A 23,017-nucleotide genomic window follows, 5' to 3' on the forward strand; every position below is an offset into this window, starting at 1 on the left:
TCAGCTGTGTTTAGTCCTCTCTCAGCAGTTGATGAGAGAAGGAGGCGCAGTGTCAGGATCTCTCGATATTCTGGGCAAAATAAAAATCACCGTTGGACAGCAAGTTGGATTGCCAGATAAACCGGGAAGATTACATTTTCTGGATCGGGAAAGAAAAAAGATTTAACATCACATTCAGCCGTACGTTAACGTTATACTGGAATAAACCATGTTAAGTCAACGGTTTCCCTCCTGTTCAGGTGAGGAAATCAACGTTAATGTTAACGTTATAAAAAATATTGTATGGAGTGTTAACGTTAACGTCCGTTATTGGACTCGGTTTAGCTAGCTTAGCTCTTGTATTTAACACAGTTTAAGTGACTGTTAATGTCATGTCGTTGTTAGTTTAAACTAACCTGTTGTGGAAACTTTATAGCTTTAGCTACCTGATCGTTTCACACCAACGTTGCTTCCATCCATGTTCCTTTATAGCTCTTAAACTTAATTGTTAACAAGTCAGGAATCTTCGTTAAAACAACAGAGCTTCTAACTAACGTTAGTTAACATCATCCGTTAGTAAGGTAAGCGCTATAAAACAGAGGGAATCCACTACGGTTGACCCAAATAAGCTTTGCAACAGGAACAGAATGAGGAATTTAGCTATATTCCCAATTGTTGCGTGTTATCATCAAAAATATGTGCCCGGTAAACAGTGGCGCCCCCAGACCTTTTTAATAGGGGTGGCTAAATGGGACCACTGAAAATGTTGGGGTGGCACACCAAAACCAAAAGCCATAACTGAATTTCAGAAATTCTATTATGCTGTTGTAGCTAGTAATTTTGTTTATAGACTAACTTTAGTTGAAAACTATGTCAATATGAGAGTCAAGGAATTGCATACTTTGGTTTCTCATTTTACAGTTCACAGCGATAGAATCAGGGTCACCCCTTTGGTGGCCACTGCCGATTAGGGCTGTCCTGAATACCATTTTGGGGCCTTCGAAGCTTTGGTGAGAAATATTCCAGTATATTTGAAGTTTCGACTGGGGCTGGGGGTTTGGGTGGGGTAATGATTTGAAATGACACCGACGTGTCTCGCATAGAGCTGGGCGACATGGAGAAAATCAAATATCACGATATTTTTGACCAAATACCTTGATATCGATATTGTAGGCTTGGCAATTGGTGCTTTGAAAAAATATATTTACAAAATGAGATTTTTGATAAGTAATCATCAGTTATGTATATATAATATATAATAACTATGTGGGTAAAGGCAAATAATAGAACAGCTAGAACAGTCTGGTGTGTTCAGAAACATCACTCTACTGTAATGCAGCCTTTAAAACCAGGAGAAGACAACACTTGTGTCATATCAGGATATTACGATATCCAAAATGTAAGACGATCTCTAGCCTCATATATCGATATCGATATAATATCGATATATTGCTCAGCCCTAGTCTCACATCATCTGGCTAAATTGCGCAGGCAGGTGAGCTACCATGGCAACGGTCGAAGCTTCGAAGCATTTGGGTCAGCCCTACTGCCGATAAAGGGTGAACAGGGCGCAGAAAGGACTGTTAAGCGTGATTTATGGTTCTGACGAGGCTCCACGCAGAGCAGTCGACCATAGCCTACGTAAGTGGCCTAAAGTTCATACTTGTGATGCGTGAAATGCATTACACCGCCAACGCAACAGGGGGTAGCAGAGTGCTCCACGGTGTTCGTTCGGCAGAGCCAGACCCTCCCGGAGAGTGGCTCTTGTCAGGGAGCAGCTGGCTGGCTGACTTCTTTTTATCAGATGCTGGCGTGTTTCCCCACCAGTACAGTATGCTACGATTGGGTAGCACTGACCAATACATTGATAAAAGGTCGCTTAAACATGGTTTAGCAGGTTTTAAAAATATATAGATACATTTGGGTCTCTCTCTCGCCTCTTGAGGAGGGCACACAGCATAGACTACACACACACAATGTTGATGCATACCGAAAAATGTGACTCAGTAGTCCTATGAATTTGCTCAGCCAAGTTGATTCAATATTTTTAATGTACAATACGCCCCACCGACAACGATTAGTATTGTGCGCATCGGCACGTCGCGTGTCAAAACAACCGAACACATATTGCGCATCACGCGCAATGGCGGCGGCGGCGGCGTTAGAGCGTTCTGCGACGCCGTATGCGTATCGGGGCTGCGTTGACTCTGTCAAGGGAACGGCCCTTAAAGTTAACCCTCTCCTTGATTTCATGTTGTTTATGGAGAAGGAGAACCAGGAAATGAGTAGGGGGAGGGGAAATGTGACGCTACCAAGCCACGGCCAAGCGACCTGCATCGCCGCGACATGTAGTTAAATTTTTCGAGAGGTGCACGTAAGGGTCTGTGTCTTCACGCCGTAGATTTAACGCAGAAGCATAAATGACACTTTAGGCCTAACATTAATTCACTAGTTCTCACAACAAGGCTTCCAGATAGACCTGTTAACCATAAAACGCTTCAACGTTAGTTGACGTTAATGTACAGTTTCTTTTGGCTACAGTTAAAGTTGTCCATTTTTCCCATCAGTGTTAAATCATTATAGTGTCTCTCCAGTGGGTATCAGTCTTACTCCACCACTTTTTATGGTCTCAGTATTCAGTATTGCTAGCTAGACAAACAGTATTTTGCACATCTGTGTAGAATTATGCTTACATTACATTACATTCTGGTAGGATTGCAGTTACATTTTGTAGGGCTTATTTTGCATCAGAAGGGGAAATGAGCTACTAACGTGTTTTTCTTACTGTCAGGTGATTTAAGGTGCAGTCCGTGAACTTTGCTGCCTTGGCTACCTAGACCATCCGTGGTATGGCCCCAGCCCTGACTAAAATCCTGAAAGATGGCCATGGGATCCACCTGTCCTCGCCTCCTGCCTCTGTCAGAATGGACTCCGATGGGAGAGCCGTGTGTAGTACTGAGCTGGAGTCTCAGATGAGGTCAACAGATGATGGTGACATCCAGACGATGTGGCTGAACCTTTCCCTGTTTCCCTCTCTGGACTCCTGTCTCCCCGTTAGCCCCCTGGACGCCCCTGCCAACCCTGTGCTTTCCCCATGTCTGCAGGCGTCTGCCAGCCAGTTTGAGACGCTGCTCTTCCCCAGCCCTGCTTCCCTCCTCAGCCTCCTTTCCTTCAATAAAGGCCTGAGAGATTCTCATCAGGTGGCCTGCGTCTTCCCAGGTGTACCAGACATGTTTTTAGTCCCTGAGCACAATAGCCAAGAGGCTTGTCTGCTGCATGGATGCAATGCTACTCCTGAATGTGGGACAGATGGTGGTGATGTGTATCACTCCTCTCATATCCTTAGCAGTGTTCCTCCTTCATATTCCTACGGGGAGATAAACTCCCTGGGCTGCACTCCCTTCTTTGCACCCCCACCTACACAGACACAGGGGAAAGTGGCTGGAATGGGCTGTCCTCCATCTTCAGTGCAGCCTTGCAGTGGCAGGGTGAACTCTAACCAGCTGGCATTCAGAGCTGTGCTGGATGCGGCTGTGAAGGAGCAGCTCTCCAGGCAGACAGGGCTGCAGAGCCGGGCTCAGAGGCTGCAGAGGAGACTACAAGCCCTACTAGGAGAACACGCTTTGCTACACTGCAACCATCAGCTGGAGGGACTGGAAAGGCACTGTCAAATTGGTGGTGTGTCTCTGGACAGCCTGGACTCCATACATTCTCGTATGCCACCTCGGCAAGTGGGAGGTAATTGTTCTTGGCTAGAGTCGTCCACAGACTCGTCTGCCTTCACAGAGCTCAGAGAGTTCAACCGCTCCAGCCAGGCGGTGCTGAGAGGCCTGCAGGAGGCTTTGGACTCTGAGGCCACGGCCAGCAGCAGCTCAGAGGAGGAGCAAGAGGAGGCAAAGATCCACAGCAAAACCAAGACTTCACCTGTGTGAGTATCCAGCAGCTGGAAGTAGTATATATGTAGCTGCATGTGTCCTGTGAAACTAAGCACATTAATTAAAAAGACTACAATTACAAAGCCCTGAAGGTGTCTTATATGACTAGCAAATTAAGTGAGACCAGTTTCCTTGTCTCTTAAGTCGTGGGCTGCCTTAGAACCAAGGTCTTCTTTTTCTCATTTTGAACGTTGTGTGTTTCTAAGAGCCACAGTGTGTAGCATATGTGTCACAGCTGGTTATTTCAGCTAAATAAACAAGCTACCAAGGAGAGACTTTAGAAATCCCCTCAACCACGTATATATTTTGCTTATCAAGTTTAGTGAGGTGAGTCCTATGACTTCACAGTGTCAGATATAGAAGTTGCCACCCAGCGTTGAAGAAAACAATCCGAAACCATTTCACAAACGTCACTGTACTCTCACTGCCGAAAGGTTTGTTATGCTTTCCTGGGATTTGGTTGCCAGAACCCAGCTGTGGTTCACGCTGGAGCCGTTGGCCTTGTTTAAATTCCGAGTTAGGCTACACAGAGGTGGATTCTCACTCTAGGCAACCTTTTTAAGTTCAGGACAATGAAGACAGCAAGAGGGAACTATAGTTTAAGTTCTTACTAGTTTGTTAAGAATACAAATATGGTGTGAATTGGAGAGACATATTTCCGGATGACAGTATAAGTTTTGGGAAGTCAGCTGTCTCAGGGTATGTTTATCACTGTGCCTCTGGGTGCATATTTCACATGGCCCTCAGCCAAGTTTACAGTGTGGTTGTCATAAGCGCAAGTTTTGTCCTCCCAGCTATGGAGAGTGTGATGCCATTTTTTAGCCATGCGTGCACACACACACACACACACACACACACACACACACACACACACACACACACACACACACACACACACACACACACACACACACACACACACACACACACACACACACACACACACACACACACATTCTTTTTCTATGCTGCAGTCATAACACATTCAACAGACAAGCCAGCTCTCTTTACCCACGGGCTAGGAAATAAACATTGCCATGCCAGCAAGCCTGTAACATGCCAGCCATTCTGTGCCACAGTGCTCCTCCTAGTTCTAGTGAAAAATATTTATGAAGTGTGTGTCTGTGTGTGTGTGTGTGGTTTGGATGGGCGGTGCTGCTGTACTTGTGGCCTTGCTTAAAAGAATATTTCACCATTGGAAAGATGAATATATAATTAAATTGGGTCACTTATGTAGTAGAAATGGGAAACGTTTTTAGAAATTGGTTGCTTCTAGGCCGAGAAAAGCCAGAAAATGTGTTTTTTGGCTCATGTGGATGAACGACACCAAATCCCAGAATGCACTTGCTTCACTGCTTCAGCGTCTACTCCCAACTCACGCCTACCCTTTACAGACAGACAGTGAGACGATCAACTCACCAAGTGTGTTTTATTGTCATTTCAACCATATACATGAAAAAACGTGTCACCGTGGCTCAAGTGGTGTTACACATTTAAAATATATACTTTTTTGCCACAGCTGATACATTATCCGGACTTCTTTCAGCGGATTGATTGATAGCTCCAGAGGGAACAGAACTGTGTCCATGGCAACGCTCTGCTATGCATGGCAACGGTGTGTTATCCTTAGCAACGGTCTGTTATCAAGAAATAACAGACCGCATTCTACATTAGAATTCAACCAAGCCATGTAATAAAAGAAGGCTAACACATAGCTACTAGCTTTAGCTCTTGGTGGGCTGTGGTATAAACATCACAAACACAGCCGTAAATTTGTGTGGGATGTAGCTAGAATTGTCGGCATTTTACAGTCACAAACTCCACCAGCAGTTAGCAGTTAGTTGGATACAAATCACCCCATTTCTTTAACAGGCAGTCCGGGGTAACACAGCCCACCTCCACTAGTAGTCTTACCCGGTGACCGAGCAGCAGGCTGGATTGTCCACAGCAATATTTTCACAACAACAAAAACACAGCACAGCAGTCTCTGAACTCACGTTGGGAGTTTCGTTTGAAGTTGGATGTAGTGTGGCATCGCGCGGCGGCAACACGGTCCATCGTTGGAGTGTGTAATGGTGACCACATGAATTTCCTACTTGTGGATAATAAAGTTTACCTTGACCTTGACCTTGACCAGTTTGTTTAATGAGCGGAAACTTGCAAGCAGGATTGGTGAACAGATGGCTGGCTAGCGTTAGCTTTCCACCGGCACACTCGTTCAACACTCCCCGCTGATCAGGTCCGTTTACCGGCCAGAGGCATCGAGCACCACCGCTGGTCTCGATGCAGGCGAAGCTTGTGTAGTATGTCGAGTATTGCGTCTGTAATAAAGTGTCCTGCATATTCTCCGATCTGTACCAATGTATCCTGTTGGTACGCGTGTGCGGTAGTTTGAATGCACATAATTGTTGTTCTAAAATTTCCGTCGGGATGAACAGTTTCTTCTCCTGCTGAGAAGCTAAGCGAGGATTCAAGATGGCTGACACTCGTTTTTTTCCTCGGCAATCTCCAGAAAAAGCCGACAGTCCAACCCCCTTTGGGCTATGCGGGAAGTGGCTCCTAATACAGGCTGTAGTCTTTTGCCTCGCGCGGGCAAAAAAGCCTCAGATGACGCAAGAATCGTCATTTTGCGTCATCTCAGGCTTTTTTCCAGACCCACAATACAGAGATCTCCCCTCTCAGGGGGACATGAGGGAGGGAAGCACGGTCATTCAAAAATACTACCAGGTTTCTACTGATACAAAGCTTAATGCTAATCGGTGAAGTTTCCCTTTAAAGGGAGTCATATCGTCATAGGCAAGGAAAAACGATGGAAATCCTGTAAGGAGTGTCAGCATACACCATGATTGGCGCAAAATGCAATGACCAACAGACCAAGTGCAAACATGTCAAATCCAGGTCACTTAGTCATGTTAAGCATTTTATGTTCAGCAGCTGCTGAAAACTTTAGACTTTATTAATTTAAGGAAGTAAAGGACTTACAGTATAATAAAGTCTGTAACGGACTATAAATTGTCACTTTTCTGGTAAATTAATCAGCTACAAACCTTTCTGTTTTGTTTTTTTTGTTTACTACATGAGCCATGAGAAATGTGGGGACATCAGTGTTAGGACAGGAGGGGTAGCGTCTTGGTCTTGGCTTTAGTCCAGTTAGACCTTTCTTTTTGGACTCAAGTCATGTCTGGTTTAAATGCAGTACCATTTATTTCTTCAGTTAGGCTAGATGTAGTTGTTCTTCAACCCTTCTGTTTGTTTCCTGAATCAGTGAAACAAACAGGAGAGTTTTTTTGGGGGGGAATTGGACATGTTTATTAGCACTGAGAACAGGATTGAGAGGGTTTTTTATGGGTGTAGTGTGCGTTGTGTGTGTCTTTTTATTTGGCCAGCTTTAGTCATCTTGGAATCTTCAGCTTACCTTTTGTACAAGTCTGCTGAACAATTCTCTGTGGTTCGTCAGTAAACCTCCCCTGGGGAGTTTTTATGGCAGGTTCCTACTTGAAGAGGATATCTCATTGCTGGAGACGCGACAGGTCATTGTCCTCCTTCAAAACATGTGGAAATTGTTGGCCTTTAACATTCAAAGTACGAACTTGTAAAGCAGTGACATGGTCTGACTTCAATTTGAAACCAAACGGCACTGGCAGCAGACCTTCACACCTCCCAGCTGTTGCTCATTTTCAGCTTTCAGTATGTTTGTAATTTTTGTGAAAGGCTATGTGTTGGAAAGTTTAAGTGCAGGACACACCCAAAAGCCCTAATGCCTCTGCAAGAGCCAAGAAACACTATCCAAATAGGAGAATTCATAAACCCACAGCAACTTGCTGGGGCTGGCCTTTTATTCAACCAAGACTTGGCTGTGAAAACTCATACTTTCTCACTGTGGAGGGTAGCCAGTGGATTGCTAGACCCCAAATGCTATTCAGCAATGTTAATATCTCCATGAAAAACATGTAGGCTATGTAAATATGTATGGCTACTTGAACACTTACAGGTATAAAGCAACCAAAAAACACATTTAAAAAGTAGTGCCCAGGTTGTGGAATAAATATCACATTCTAGCCACATTTTCTTAGTTCACCTTATGGCCTACCTTTCCTCTCCTGTCCTCTCCCACTGACTCGCCTACTGCTTGTCTAATATTCCAGGTATATTCTCATTATACAACTGAAAAGAGCTGCAGGGCAGCCCAGTCCGGCCATTGTCTGTGCAGGAAAGAGAGATCCTACTAGTCGTTAACCGAGGCTTTGTTTTCATTTGCAGCGTTCTGCTACAAACTGTGTGTAGCCTAATTGTGATCAGGCAAGCAAACAACATTTTGGGTAACACACTAATATTAACTACCTCATAATACCAATCGGTATTATCAACTCCTCTGTGTGTAGCTGCTTGCTGACTGGCCTAACCTTTCTCCGTCGTGCAGCCGAGTGTTTAAAGTGGGGGGAGTCCCTCCTTGCCCTAGCCGAGGTCCAAGAGCACTGCCATAGCAACTACAACTATTGTCCTTCTGGAGCCAGCCAACCACACACACATAGACACGGAAGATAAATGCTAACTGAACAGGCTAGTGCCTTGAAAACTTACTATAGATACGTTTTATTATTTGGCCCAGATAAGCTTTTGTGCCCCATGCTGTTAGGATGCTTAACAATTTACACGCTACATTGCAACATGCTTGGTGTAAAATAGGTCATAAGATGACAGTGCAGCAATTCAAATGTGTGAATTGACAAATTGGTTTGGTGTGTCAGTGCTCTCTTTGTGTTTCTCTGTCCTCCTTCCTTCTTTGTAAACTTTTCCCTCTGGTGACATAAATGTCCTGCTAACGACTCTCATATGCTAACCTCTTCATGCACTTCCAGTTAATGGCCATACTGGAGGTTTTGCCTGCATTCAATAGCTTGACATTTTTCTGCCTTCATGGCCAAATTCCAACACATTTTGAATGATCTGATCTAAAGCCTTTGACACAAAGTAATAGAATACTATAATAGCACCACATGAGTTTTAAGTGTCCTTCTCTGCCATCCTTCATCACCCTGCCCCTCCGCCAGCAGCAGCAGCAGCAGCAGCAGCAGCAGTAGCTGTGAGAGGCGGTGGCTGGAAGAGAGAGCGGAGCTGGGCAGCAGATGGAGTTGGTTGAAGCTGCGTCTGGCCGAGCTGGAGGGGAGGACACAACAACTGTCGGAGCTCCACGAGCACATCCGCTCCACCAAGGTAAGACAAGAGTCCTCTGTATCCAGCTCAATAAGTGGCGGTTGACATAATGTGCCAACTGGCAGCCATAGATCATTAAGGGCTCTTAGTCAGGCCTTGATACAAGTCAGTTTTGTGTGAAGAGAATGTTAGCCAACTTTTGCCGTCTTATTGTGACAAATGAATAGCACTTTAGCTTAAGTATTTTATAGAAAGGTGAGTTACTGTAGTCACATTTTAAAGCTGCTTCAAGCAATGCAAACAACGTTTGATGAACTGCTATCACTAGGAAAGGTTAAATATGTATCAATAGTCCTTATGGTCATTTTTCAAAGAGAATGCTTTGTGGTAATAATTGTATAATCAATGTCTGATGCGTGGCGGAGTGTACAATTAAATACTTGAAAATATGTTGTCTTTCTATTTTTATCATTCTGAATAATGTGTTGAAATGTCCAAAAATCAAACTGTGTGTTTGTGTGTGTCAGGGCGGTGTGGTGCTTGCAAAGTCCCAGCCACTGACAGACAGACAGATTCAGCAGACCCTGCTGAGAGAAATGGAAGGGCTATCCTGCACAGCCTCAGATGCGGACACTGAACCTTGCAGCCCCACACGCCTTCTGCACAACATAGAGAGACAGGTAAGCAGAAGGAGCTAGTACACACACAAATCCTGGGTGTGTGAAGAATCTGGAATCAAGAAGAATAGTGAACTACAACTCAATACACTAAGTCACGAGGAGAATATCCTTTTAAATCTGTTAAAGCTTATCAGTCTGTTGTGTAGAAAAGCAGAGGAGGTTATGTATCTGTAATATATATATATATATATATATATATATATATATATACAGTGCCAAGTTGAGAAGATTAAACTAATTAATTATAGTATGCATGGTGCTTGACCTTTTGGAATGCATGAATTCCTGCTGCTTTCTGAAGTCTACAGGTATTTAATATACTCAAAGGGAGCGTGAGCTGATATGCTGAGAATCGTCTGTTAATCTTATCTAAGACTGTGCAGACTTGTGCAGTCTTAATGGTATAAAAAGTTGTACTTAGATGTGCATTTGAATCTGTTCTAGTTTAAAAAAAGAGAATATTAAACATTTGACATGAATTCAAAATTACACTAAAGCATTTTTGTGATTTCAGGGAACCGTGTCCCCCAGCTAAAACTGGTCTGAGCAAGCCAATACTCATGTACAATTTAAAGCTTTAGTGCATAACTTTTGATATTAATGAACGTTCCATTACATTCAACCCATTGCCAAATGAGTTGCTATGAAGCTAATTAAGACTATCAGCTCCACACAACTCTCTCTGTATTTCTCAGTATGGCTATGTTCAGAAGATTGTGGCGTCTGGCGACTTCCGTGCACAGAAACTCGAGTGAAGATAACTGCCTCTTCTGAAGAGTCCATCATGTTTTTTTAATCCTCTGTGTCCTCCTTGGCTACTAGCAACTGCGCGGAGGAGGGGTGGGGGGCGCGTTATCACGGAAGGCTTGTATCATGTGGACGCACCAACAGTGTTGTTGTCATTACTTAGAATAACTCATGGGGCCGACGGTAACTACGCACCATAGCTGTCATGCCAAAATGAGCACCTGCACCAGCTGATATGCATTTACACAACGTCAGCTGTGTGCTTTCACTTTACTTGACAGAAGTGACTTTGTTTGGCCAGAAAAGTGCAAAAAAAAAAATCTTTGGCTGTTAAAGCACGCTTGTGTTGCGCTTTTTGTTGTGTACTGGGCAGCCGTAGGCATGTTTGAGCCACATCGAGCTCTGCATTGAAGCAACCGAATGATTCTTAAATCATCAATAATCAATAGAAAAATAAGGCCCAGGTAAAAAAATTAAAATAAATAACCAGAATAATCCTTTAGTACTGCACAAGGCAAATGTGCAACTTAGTAGCATGAATAGCACATAAATACCTGAATTAAAGGAGCATTTTCTTTGTGAATCATGTGTACTGTGATCCTGTCAAACATCACACAGCATACTCGCAATGTTTATCAGTCTGATCAGTCCATCATCACTTAGAGCAAACAATATCCAGGGGCCAAGAGAGTCTAAACACTGTATGTTGATTGAATGGAGTGCTTATTTACTCACTCACTGCTGCTAAAGACATACATTGTTTTTCACCCTAAAGTTAAATTTACCACTTATAAAAAGCATTATATGGATGATGTCTTCATTGCAGAGTGCTCAGCTCAGCCAGATTGTCAACAGTCTGATGCTTCCTCTGAACTTTTCACCGCCATCTAAACAACCACAACCACACACCTGGAAAGGCAAGAGAGCCTTCACAAGGTAGAAAACACACACACACACACACACACACACACACACACACACACACACACACACACACACACACACACACACACACACACACACAGACAATCTAAAATCTAATACTGTAACTTAATGAGCATGGCAATGCAAAGGTTTGTCACACCTACAGTACAATGAGATATGCACTATAGCTGTTTTTGCAATAACGTAAAGAATACATGTAATATAAAATACAAAACAGAGAAACTTGTACCGATAGAGGTTTGCCCATTGTCCAGTTTAGGCTAAAGGCTATGCTTATCAAGGCTGAAAGCATGCTCCCTGTCTGTGAAATAAGCAGTAATACAGCCTGGTCGGTCCCCACCATCCGGCCTGACTTGAATCATCCCTTCATGTCTTTCCTTCCTGCTGCCTTTTTAACTCTCTTTGTCTTGGTCGGAAGATAAAGCCAGGTGATAAAAAAAACTTTTTGCTTGTTAATGCATGTAACAAGGTATTGTTTGTTTCTGGTTGCTAGAGGAAATCATAAACCAACAAAAAACTTGCTTTTTGAGTGCTTGTGATCCTGACATTTCCATGACCTCGTCCCTGCAGTGGTCAGAAAGGAGACTGTGTTTTTGTGCCTGGGAGCTCTAAGAGAAGGAGACTGGGTACCAGGAGGCTCTTCAAAGCTGATGTGTCATGCGTGTGTGCCCGGACCCGACCCCTGGTCACCTACCACAAGCCTAAACTGTTCACTTTCAACACCTGCAACCCCAGCAGTTCACAGGTAGGCACACGTGCAGTCTCCCCCATTTCTCAGCCTGTCCATCTGAACCATTTACATTCACAACTGCCAAAGCACACATGCACGTTCTCTGTGACATGACTCAGACCATGGACACATTTCTCAATATTTGTCTTCCCGTAATTGGAATACAGTAGCTGAAGGGCACATGTACACATCCCTGTCAACAATGGAAGTCTGTCCCTGAAGATGCTATGTCTTTATTTCTGGGATTAGTTTCTGTTTTAATTACAATGTGTACAGTTATTATTATTATTATTCATTTACTCCATATTGCTTGTTCTTATTTTTAAAACCGCTCTGCGCTTCTGAAACAAATCAATTTCCCCACAAGGATACATTAGTGTCTATTAATTAGTGCCACGTGTGCCTGCGCAGTATAAGCGGGTGTAGATAATGGATGGATGCCAAAATACATTAATGCATTTGCAATTCCCCCAACCCGCCAGCACTATACTTAATTAGTGTATTGCTGCACTAATACATATTTATACACTTATTACAATGCACCACTTATAAATACCAGTTGTAGGCTGGCTGATTGTAGACGTGTGTCAATGTGTAGAAGTTGTAAAACATATGCATTCATTTATTTATTTTAAATGTTTCATGTCAAATGTAGCTTCCATGCAATCACCCTAAGTCGGCCTTTAGTGTTGGAATGCCATATCACTGAAATAGTTCCTCAAATTAAACAGGAATTAATGTTTAAAACGGCCCACCTGCTCTTAATTAAGCAATAATGTCCCTTGGATTTGCTTCAAATGAACAAGTGCATGTAATTGTTTAAAGCTGGCGCCTTTATTTAGCCCGGGGACATTGCTGTGTTCTTGCCAGGTTAAGTGTCACGTAGTTGGCAATGCCATGCTTAGCTTCACTTCACGCATTTCTAGTAATAAGAACTCATGCACTAACATTGTACAATTATATCCAATATCACATACACAATACTTTCATTTCAGTTTTGTGTTCATTTTTTTTGTGATGTTTTTATGTAAAGGTGCACTAATAAATATGTTATGGTAATGGATCAAATGGTTGCTCTTTGTGACGCGCCTCCAGCTGGTGCAGTTGATGGAGAGCTAAAAGGAGAGTGAACTATTTGTCGGGTGGCCAGAAAAAAACAACTTCAAATGAATGGCTATGTTGGTCTGTTGGATGTGTAAATAATTAACTGATTGCTGACTTGTTTGCCATTAAGACTTGCTCAGGTGCCCCCAAGGGACAAAAAGAAATCATTAATGCAGCTTTAATATGGTATGTTGGAATCTTTTAAGCCAGTTTGAACAGGCGGTGACAAGTTGACCTGTCTATAGGGAGGTTCTTGTGTACGTTAGGTTGTGTTCCAGTTTTGAACCACATTTAAAAACATAATTTTGACTATTAGATGTGACTATTAGACTGAGCTGTTTAGAGAGGACTTTGAATCAGTGGTGCCTATGATAGAAACATAAGGTGTGGGCCTCATGTTCTAATCCTCTTCAGCTCATATTTAAACATTTTAACCAGATCACTTCTCATGTAAAAATCCAACATTTTGGAATGTTAACATACCATTGGAGTTTACCTGGTTTTCCTCAGAGCCCAGAGCGATTGTAGCGGTTATAATAAGAAGCAGCACCAAGCCGCCACCAACAAAACACAAAGAGAAATCCAAGTTAATACTGTAGTTAAAGAAACTGTGTCTTGACTTACTTATACCTCATTAACTATGCTCTCGTTTACTATCATGTCAAAACTAATTTACTCTCTGTTTTCTCTTTCTTGTGATTCAGGACTCTGGGAAGTCCACATCCACCCTATCCTCTTCTTGCTCAGCATCTTCCTGTTCATGTTGTTCATCCTGTGATCCTGTAGTCCTGTGCCCTGATCCAGACTGCAGCTCCAGTAGGGCCCTGTCCTCCAGGACCCCCGGCTCCACACCGCATCCTGTGTTGTCTTTTTCATTTGGTAGGAGCCACAATAACATAGTTACATAACATTTGCCAGTGGGAAAAAGCCTATACAATCTTAAACATTTAGGAGGATGAGGAAACTCGAGTACGCTAAGCAATGTTTTTCTTTTGAAAGACATTTGTAATGTTGATTTATTTACTTTTTTTATAAAAGGTGTAGTTCACAAGAGCAATTTCTTGTCTTCTTATTTGACTTGGTAGACAGTATGTTGTCTGAGGTGCAACACACGCCGGCAATGTTGGGTAATTTGCCAGTTGAAGTTTGTAGCACACCGGGCGTGACACACAGAAGTAGACTAGAACAGTGGTGTATCCTGATGTCTTGTTTTGCATCAGGATGCTGCTGTGTGTGGGAATGCATAGAAAACAATGGATGAGGGTGCTTTGTTGAACGCCATACACTGCCAGTGTGTTGCCTGCTTGCATTTAGAGATGTGCTGAGTAAGTGATCATAACAGTGTTAGATTGCTCAAACTGTTTTGACTGCATACTTAAAATTGTGTCATCTTTTTTTCAGACACTCTGTCCCACCACTTAAACAGGGTCCTGCCCAGAGAAGAATGGTCCCAAAGGCCTTTGGTTTTAAATGTCCAACCATCCAGTCTAACACACGGCAGACACAGCTCCACACCACTGCACAACAGTAAGATCCTGCCCTTTACCAGTATTGATTACAAAGCCTGCACTGTTCTATAGGGCTGGGTATCGTTCAAAACCTTTCGATAACGGTACCAATACCGTGACTTTGATACCGGTTCCTAAACGATACTTTTTTCGATACCAATTTTATAAAATCCATTATAACAGCGGTGTCAAACTCCGTTTCACTAATGGCCACACTGGAAAATAAGAATCACATCAAGGGCCAGACATGTTTAGTTTAGTTTAGTTTTATGTTTTTATTTAATCGAAAAAGTCAAACATCTTTGACTGTATTACTGCATGTCTCATATTCTCTTCTTACTTACAGCTTGGTCGACATAAAGCCCCCCAAAAAAAGTAACTTAGCCATCAAAGAAAAAAGGTCGAAAAAAGTGAGGGGAAAAAAGTTTGAAAACGCGCCAAAAAAAGGCCAGCAAAAGTTGCAAAAACGTAAAAAAAAAAAGAAGTGCCAAAAGCGTCGACAAAAGTGACAAAAAATTCAGAAAAAGCATCAAAAACGGGTGGGCCAAAATTTATTATGAACCTAAATTGTTATGAGGGCAGGATCTAAATCTGCCAGGGGCCATATTTGGCTCGCGGGCCTTGAGTTTGACACGTGCATTATAACAAAAGAAATGACAACATTACACATAACGGCACATATTTATGTTTCTACTACGTGAGCCCTGTCTCTGTGCGCAACGTAAAGTTTTTCCTGCATGTCTCTTTGACAGACAGCCAATCACAGACATTATTAGATCTTGGTAGAAGCATGCTGCGTGCTTATTGAATGACGGGGCATTTTTTCAGTGCCTAAAAAGTATTGAATTCGGTACCCAGCCCTACTGTTCTATGGTGCTCTTCTCTGCTTAATCTACTTTCTTTGACTCTATGTACTTCACTTTGAAATGCTGAGTTTCAAAACTCTCCTAAGCTCTGGTACTTGCTGTTTTTTTTCATTGCCACAGTACAGCAGGTTTGCTGTGCCATAAACGGTGGCACCTTACCGAGCCTATATGTTAAACTTTAGGTGCTGCCTGTGAGCAAGACTGTAACTCGCTGTGTTGACGTCGTAGTCAACTGATGACAGGAAGGCAGAGGTGCTATTTAAAAAAACTGCCCCTGCATTCTTGTTGTTGTTGTTCATCTAACAGATAGGAGCCTTGTTGGTTTTTGTTCCAGTTCTCTTTGCTTTGATGGAGCTGCGATGAAGTCTGTTTTTGAAGTCAATGGTAATTTTATGTTAATGCAAAGTCAACAGTACTTTTTATTAGAAATACTGTAGCTACATTACTGGTGCTGGTGCTTTGGTTCCAATTTGATGAGCCAAAGCAGTGCATGGAATAATGTTATAATTTGTATTTTAATATTTAATTTATTGGTGTTTATTTTTCCATTCAAAGTTATTGTAAAATAATATAATATTAATTATATGATCAAAACATTTACATGTTGATCATTTAAATGACTTTTTTGGTTTACATTGTTTCTAAACAATACGGTATTATGAATAAATATAATAATAACCTGACCGTCTCCCATTTAGTTGTAGTGAAAGGAAACAATGCCACTGTGAATTAAATGGCCTCTGTGTCTGCTTGTTAAGTGGTTCCTAGCATGTCAGGTATCCCACTGTGTCTGTATGAGGCTTCCAACTGAGCAGTAGGTGGAAATGAGATCATTTGGCATTTCACCAATGTCAATATGTGTCATTGTATATTAGTCTGAAGCTAATGACTTATCATTTACTTCTGCGCTTACATGCCTCTGGCAGCTGTGGTTTCAGGGCTTTAAGTGGCCCATGGTTCTCCACAGTGTAGATTGCTGATCCGAAACAATCAATGATTGGTTGATTTTACAGTGTGTCCCGTTTACCCAGGGACAAAAACAAACGTCCATCTAAAACATTGTGTTTAGTCAACCACTATGTTTTAGATGGACTTGTTTTTGCACTATCATTACTGTGAGCAAAGAAGAGAAAACTGAGGGGCAGTCACCTGCCAAAATAATGGGACAAATGGTTAAGGATTAGCTTTTGTACACTTTAACCAAAGCGTAAAATCCCTGAGGGACTGAGGGGCAGATTGGAATGAAAGGAAATGGTAAGAATCTGCTCAGGGCAAGGCAGGCTCTGCAGCCAATGGAGGAGGGAATCGGAGGAAGGAAGATGACACACATCCACAGGCTGATAGAAGGTGTGTGTATGTTCAAGTGTATGTTTATATTTTTTTTTTTTAATTTTTTTTTTTTTTTTTTTTTTTTTTTTTTTTTTTTTTTTTTTTTTTTTTTTTTTTTTTTTTTTTTTTTTTTTTTTTTTTTTTTTTTTTTTTTTTTTTTTTTTTTTTTTTTTTTTTTTTTTTTTTTTTTTTTTTTTTTTTTTTTTTTTTTTACCTCAGATGAGGAAGATATCCTGTACCAGCTCTGTGACAGTTCAGATGAAGTGCTCGAGGAAGGCTTTACACAGGTTTCACGCAAACATGCCTCACAGGTAATACACACACACACACATTTTTTTAATGTGTATACTTGTGATAAGCCTCATTGACATATACAGTAACGCCCTAACCCTTATCCTTACCCAAACCAGATCTAAGATTAAGATCAAGATTAGAATTAAACGGGTGAAACACACTCTTATCCTATACATTCAAAAGCATCCCTTGAATAAGTCTACAGAAACCCTGTATCACGGCAACTGAATCATCGTAGTCAACTGTCGCACCATGTTTTCCTTTTAGGGCTTTGTTCGCAAACGCCAGGGAGAGAGTAAGTACAACATCAACAACATTGTCATCCCCATGTCTCTGGCTAAAGTGGAAAAACCGCAGTACAAAGACATCCTCACACCCAGGTATGGAACAAAACTGCCTCTAAAGAAGTTGCATAGAATTCTAAAGGCGCTGGTTTTGTATTTTGGCTTGTGATAGATTTTTTAGGAAACTAACCGCACATGAAATTTGCTGATGGATTTCATTGTACCCAAAAATTTAATCATAATCTTGACTCTTGATCATTCCTCTATGCCTCTATATCCTTACGTGTGTAGTTATTTGTTTATTATGTTTTTATTTAAAAATATAAAATAAATGTATTGAGTGCTTGACTTATTTTGTCTTACTATTAATTATCACAATTTCCGGTGCGTTTCATGCACTTCTGGTACATTATAATATGGCTATAATTAAACACACTGTTTTTACTCTGAAATAGAAAGATGCTGTGCACACTGTCCGTCGTCATTGTCTGTCACCTCAAAAAGTCGGTCTTTCTTTGCAGTTGGCGGGTGGTTGACACCTCATCTCTGATGAACAGTGAGGCAGAGAAGGAGGAGGGCAATGAGGAGGGGCAGGTAATGTCTCATTCCTTTTGGATATGAGCTTTTTGTGATTTTTGAAAAAAAAAAAAAGATTTGTGTGTGTTTCAGGTGGAGGATCTCACAAACGAAGTTTTTTCCCTGAGACACCTGGACTTAGAGCAGAGAGAGAAATTGCGTTGGCCATCATGGGGAAAAAGAAAATGCTGCAGGCTTCCTAAAAGGTGGAAACACACACACACAAACACACACACACGCACGCAAACAAAAATACACACACAGGCTCAGAAATGCAGCGTTCATTTGAATAGTGTTACATCAGGTGATACCAAAATACAAGGTGAACTTCATGCCTCAGGTGGGTTGGGGGAGAATGAATTGGCTTTCTCAAACATCAGAAATGTCAGGCAGTGTTTGTCACATGTCATGCTTTTATCAGAAGATGATAACAAATCGGTGCATTTGACAATTCAATTACACCCTAAACCCACTCTATGTGCTGACTGTGCAGTTGCAACTATTGCAGATTCGGTTTGCTCATCTCTGTGCGTGTAAATATAGCCTGTGTGAAAGGGGAACGTTGAGTCATTTCCTAGCAAAGTTTCATGGGGCATGCTTGTTTTTTTTTCACTCCAGATCTGGCAGCAGGTTGTCAGGCAGTGGGGGTGGGATGTGCACATCAGGAGAGGAGAGCTCTGTGGAGTTGAGTTGTGCTCAGCTGGATACTGACGAGCAGCAAAGCTCAGAGGAGTGGCTGGTAAGATCAAAAGCACCACAGCTGAAACTCCAAATCCCCAAAACAAACTTTGAACATACTCAGAGTATGATGATTTAGGTGCCATAAGGAGGGAACTTGCGCTCAGTCATACACAACAGTCTTCTATTGGCTGTTACATTATGATTAGGGTTGGCTACCGTTTGGATTTTTTACGATTCCGGTGCCGAACCGGTACTTTTAAAACGATTCCGATTCCTAAACCGATTCTTGAAAAACTGAAACATGATATAAAAAAAAAAGGCATTTACGTCCGTTTTTAATTTAATTTATACTGTTTATTGATCCCCAGTGGGAAATTACAATTTACACTCCGTTTGTTAGAAATCACTACACACAGGCCTGAAATACACACAGACATGCTCAGGACCTATTCATGCACAAATGGAGAGATGTCAGAGTGAGTGGGCTGCCAGTGCTGGACCAGCGCCCTGAGTGGTTGGGGGGGTACGGTGCCATGCTCAAGAGCACCTGGCACTGCCCAGGAGGTGAACTGGCATCTCTCCAGCTACCAATCCATGCTCTGTACTTTGGTCCGTACTGGGACTTGAACCAGCGACCCTCTGGTTCCCAACCCAAGTCCCTACGGACTGAGCTGAGCCCAGAGGGAAAATATGGCATTTTAAAAGTAGCCTACATTTACGGTAGCTAGCTAAAGGTAGACTACAGAGAAAGGGGGATATTTTTACGTCCGCTTCGGAGCGACCGAGGGAAAATATTTCAGTCGACACATTAAGTGGAACCGAAATGAGGAACCGAAAGTTGCGTTCTAATCCGGTCCGATTCCTACCGGTAGCGTAGAAACCGGTTCCATAGTGGAACCAGATTTCGGTACCCAACCCTAATTATGATGCCATGTCTCCAACATAGCGGCCACATTATCATTTTATCACTTCAACCGCTAAATGTTGTTGAAGGTATGAACATTAACATTTCAGTGAAAGCTACCTCGGTGTTATTTGTGCTTCAGAAGAGGGAATAGGAGTATAGAGTGGAAAAAATGGGTTGCAGAATAATCAATACACTTTCCCGGACAGTCATATTGTGTGAGTTAAAAAGCCTAGATGCATCTCTGAGAGTCTACACAGATACTTGTCTCCACTCTGCTCCGAGTTGTTGCTACTCTGATTGCAGTGCTCTGTACCACTTCACTTTGATTGGAGAAGGAATGGGTTGCTACTCAACCAGACTAGCCAAATCAACCGTCTCCACAGCACAAATATCCCCTTCTTCGCTGCTTTGCTTTTCTTATGCACTCCAGCACCCACACAGACCCTGATTAAAACAATTGATTTTTTTTTTAAAGAGGCTTCACAGCCATGCATCACTACGATACAGCCGTCAACGTCTAAATTCAATTAAGGGACTGACATTGGAAGAGCAAATATCAGAGTTTTGGACATTATGCTGCATTCACTTGCTCCTCGGATGGTCCCATTTCCGGAGTTGGGAAGTTATTCTTCTGACTTCAATGTGTTCATGAGCTTTAAGTTGTAATGTGGGAAAAAAAACATGGACGCTACAAAGAAGATGTGTTGTATTCTATTGCTCAGAGTGTTTAAACAACACATTGATAGCTGTTTCAAGTATTTATTTCCAGTTTGAAGCTTTATTTTAGTGATTTTATCCCAGACCTATTGCTGCACCAGTACATTCCCTAAAACCATTAAAATATAGCTTTACTTGACCACTAACCTTTCCATCTATTCTTGGTCACTCTACGTGGACAGCAACCAACAGTTACAACCTAATACCATATTACAAATTATATGTCCGCAAGAATTTGATATGCAATATGTGAATTAATAAAAGGTTTCTTGCCATGCACCCAACATTTGCTTTTGTCTACCATGTTACTGTGTAATATGACGCCAACTCGGAAAGTCATGTACTGAAGAGTTCGCCAACTTTCCGTGTTGTTGTTCCGACTTGAGGGGGCACTCGCCTGAATTAGTCGGGGAATCATTTTTTTTGACAACACTATTTCACAATTTAACTTGTTAGTTTGTTTATAAAGATCCCCATTAGCTTCTGTCTGTCTTAAACAGGAGCTGCTCTATCTGGGGTCTCTATTATTTCATAAGAATATTATGTTAACTGGATTACATACATACATTCATACTCACAATAAATTATTGCACATTCTTTATTTAGCTTTTGAAATTTTAAGCAAATTTAAGGCTCAGTACATAATTGATTTATCGATAAATGTGTTATATTCTCATCCTTGTGTCCATAGAAAGTGATACATATAGCACATACTAAACTCTAAAACATGCCAATGTGTCAAAAATATTCACTTTACAGATGTGTATAATATGTACAGACTTGTAGATTTTCTCAATTCCATTATATGCCCTCTGTCCTCCAGCAGCCTCAGACACCCTGGGACCCACGAGTATTTCCTTTGGGTGAGGACGAGGAAGACGCCCTGCTCTCTGATAACCTAGAACAAGTCCCATTAGGGTGGTTAGAGTGTAGCTCTGCCTCCTCCACATCAAAGAACTCCAACTCCCATCTCTCCCCAGCTCAGTCCTCTGGTGCTACACTCCCGTCTGGTGGACAAAGCCAGAGCTGCACACCCAATGGCAGCTGAGAGAGCAGTGCCTTACTTTTACATGTAAGTTCGGAAATACTGAGAATTGCCTGTTAGATAGTTTGTTCATATGCATTCTAAGTTTGTTTGTGTGTGCCAGAGCTTTTTGCTGAATTATTATACTGTTTGTTTTACACAAATTCTCAATGTGATCATTCATTTGGTTTTTACTAGCCTCCAAACAGTAAAGTAGGTTCATCTTTGCCTCACATACCGAAACCTAACTGATGTACAACAAACAGGCATGACCCCACTTAACACTTCATTCTGTTTTATTAAAAATGAAACCCGTCAGTCATGCGCAAACGTGATCATTTATCATTGCTTAAACGGACATGTATTACACATCAACTGGAGATGTTTTCAGTGATATCCATTATTTGGTCTCACTTGCAAACACTTTGTGAAAATGTGAACCTCTGGCACTCGAGGGGTGGAGGCAGAGCAGAACGCAGGGCAGGGCCTTGTTGAATATTCACTGATTTCATGCAAATATCACCAGTTAACATGATCACCAGCTAAACTGGCACACCGGCAGTTAGACGAGTGCTTAGGGCCGTCTACAAATTACAACACCGAAAAGAGATGCAAAAAAAAATTTATTAATTAAACTTTTTTTTTTTAAGTAAGTGCTGTAGTATAACTAGCAGGAGACAAGTTATAATTGAGGTAAGTTTGGAGACATTACCTTATTTAATCATTAAATTAATAAATATTTTTGTTGCAACTCTTTTCGGTGTTGTAATTTGTAGACGGCCCTAAGCACTCCTCTAACTGCCGGCAGCAGCAACAACAACAACAACAGCAGCAGAGAGCAGAAGCCAGCAGGCAAGTGTTATTTACATAAACTTCTGGTGTACTTACAAACTTTCCAATCCATCGTTTTATGAGTAAATAAACTATTTGTACTAGTGTAGAAGTTTGGTATCATTTCGGGCATTATTAGTGGGGTAACTTACGAGATACAAGCCTGGATCCATTAGCCCCTGCGCTAAACTATTCAGCTGATAACGCTACTGTACGCTAACTCTCCCAATGTTCGACCCAGGTGAAAAAAGCTTCTGGGGGGGTGTTTGGCTCGAGGTCATGGTGCAAAGGACCCTAGGGTGAAATTACTCCGAACCATCACTTTAATCAAACATTGAGAGTCAACATACAGGAGTATTTTTGACGGTTACTCAACTCGTTATATTTGTCAATTAAATTAATGATTACTTGTTTTACTTTCTCTCCAGAACTCCACATGCCTGGGACAAGGAGGAGAAAATGTGCCATGGGAACCTTAAATGGGATACTTAATACATTCCAGAACAGTAATTTGATGTTATTTACATAATACTTTAAAAAAAAAAAAGTTTTGTAAGTATATTTTGTGAGTATTGTAGCATGTCACAATAGTTTGTTTTGACTACTGTAGCTTCAGGTTTTAATATACAAGAGGTAACTGTATGTAAAGAAATATGTACCAGCACAACTCCGCTGTAGTCTCAGGTTCGTATACTGTTTGTAGTTGTCACTTACTATTTATTTCCA

The 23,017-nt window shown here is 41.7% G+C and overlaps 1 protein-coding gene across 1 annotated transcript; it reads left to right on the forward strand.

Moving 5' to 3' along the window:
- kansl1l (KAT8 regulatory NSL complex subunit 1-like) lies at positions 1-22,876 on the forward strand. Its single transcript, XM_039818291.1, has 16 exons — positions 1-239; positions 2,771-3,907; positions 8,966-9,128; positions 9,596-9,748; positions 11,322-11,431; positions 12,011-12,185; positions 13,979-14,153; positions 14,676-14,822; positions 16,870-16,995; positions 17,197-17,288; positions 17,539-17,651; positions 18,077-18,149; positions 18,225-18,337; positions 18,750-18,870; positions 21,260-21,508; positions 22,720-22,876. The coding sequence occupies exons 2-15, from the start codon at positions 2,829-2,831 to the stop codon at positions 21,482-21,484; spliced, it is 2,865 nt and encodes a 954-aa protein (XP_039674225.1). The 5' UTR covers positions 1-239; positions 2,771-2,828; the 3' UTR covers positions 21,485-21,508; positions 22,720-22,876.
- The last annotated feature ends 141 nt before the right edge of the window (positions 22,877-23,017 follow it).

The sequence above is a fragment of the Perca fluviatilis genome, chromosome 12, assembly GCF_010015445.1.
Source record: "Perca fluviatilis chromosome 12, GENO_Pfluv_1.0, whole genome shotgun sequence".
NCBI lineage: Eukaryota > Metazoa > Chordata > Actinopteri > Perciformes > Percidae > Perca > Perca fluviatilis.

Excerpts from the sequence above, each read along its gene's own strand:
- kansl1l (XM_039818291.1), top strand. The coding sequence starts at position 2,829 with ATGGCCCCAGCCCTGACTAAAATCCTGAAAGATGGCCATGGGATCCAC. Across the intron at positions 17,652-18,076 it reads AAAGACATCCTCACACCCAG|TTGGCGGGTGGTTGACACCT; the intron begins GTATGGAACAAA and ends CTTTCTTTGCAG. Across the intron at positions 18,150-18,224 it reads AGGGCAATGAGGAGGGGCAG|GTGGAGGATCTCACAAACGA; the intron begins GTAATGTCTCAT and ends TGTGTGTTTCAG.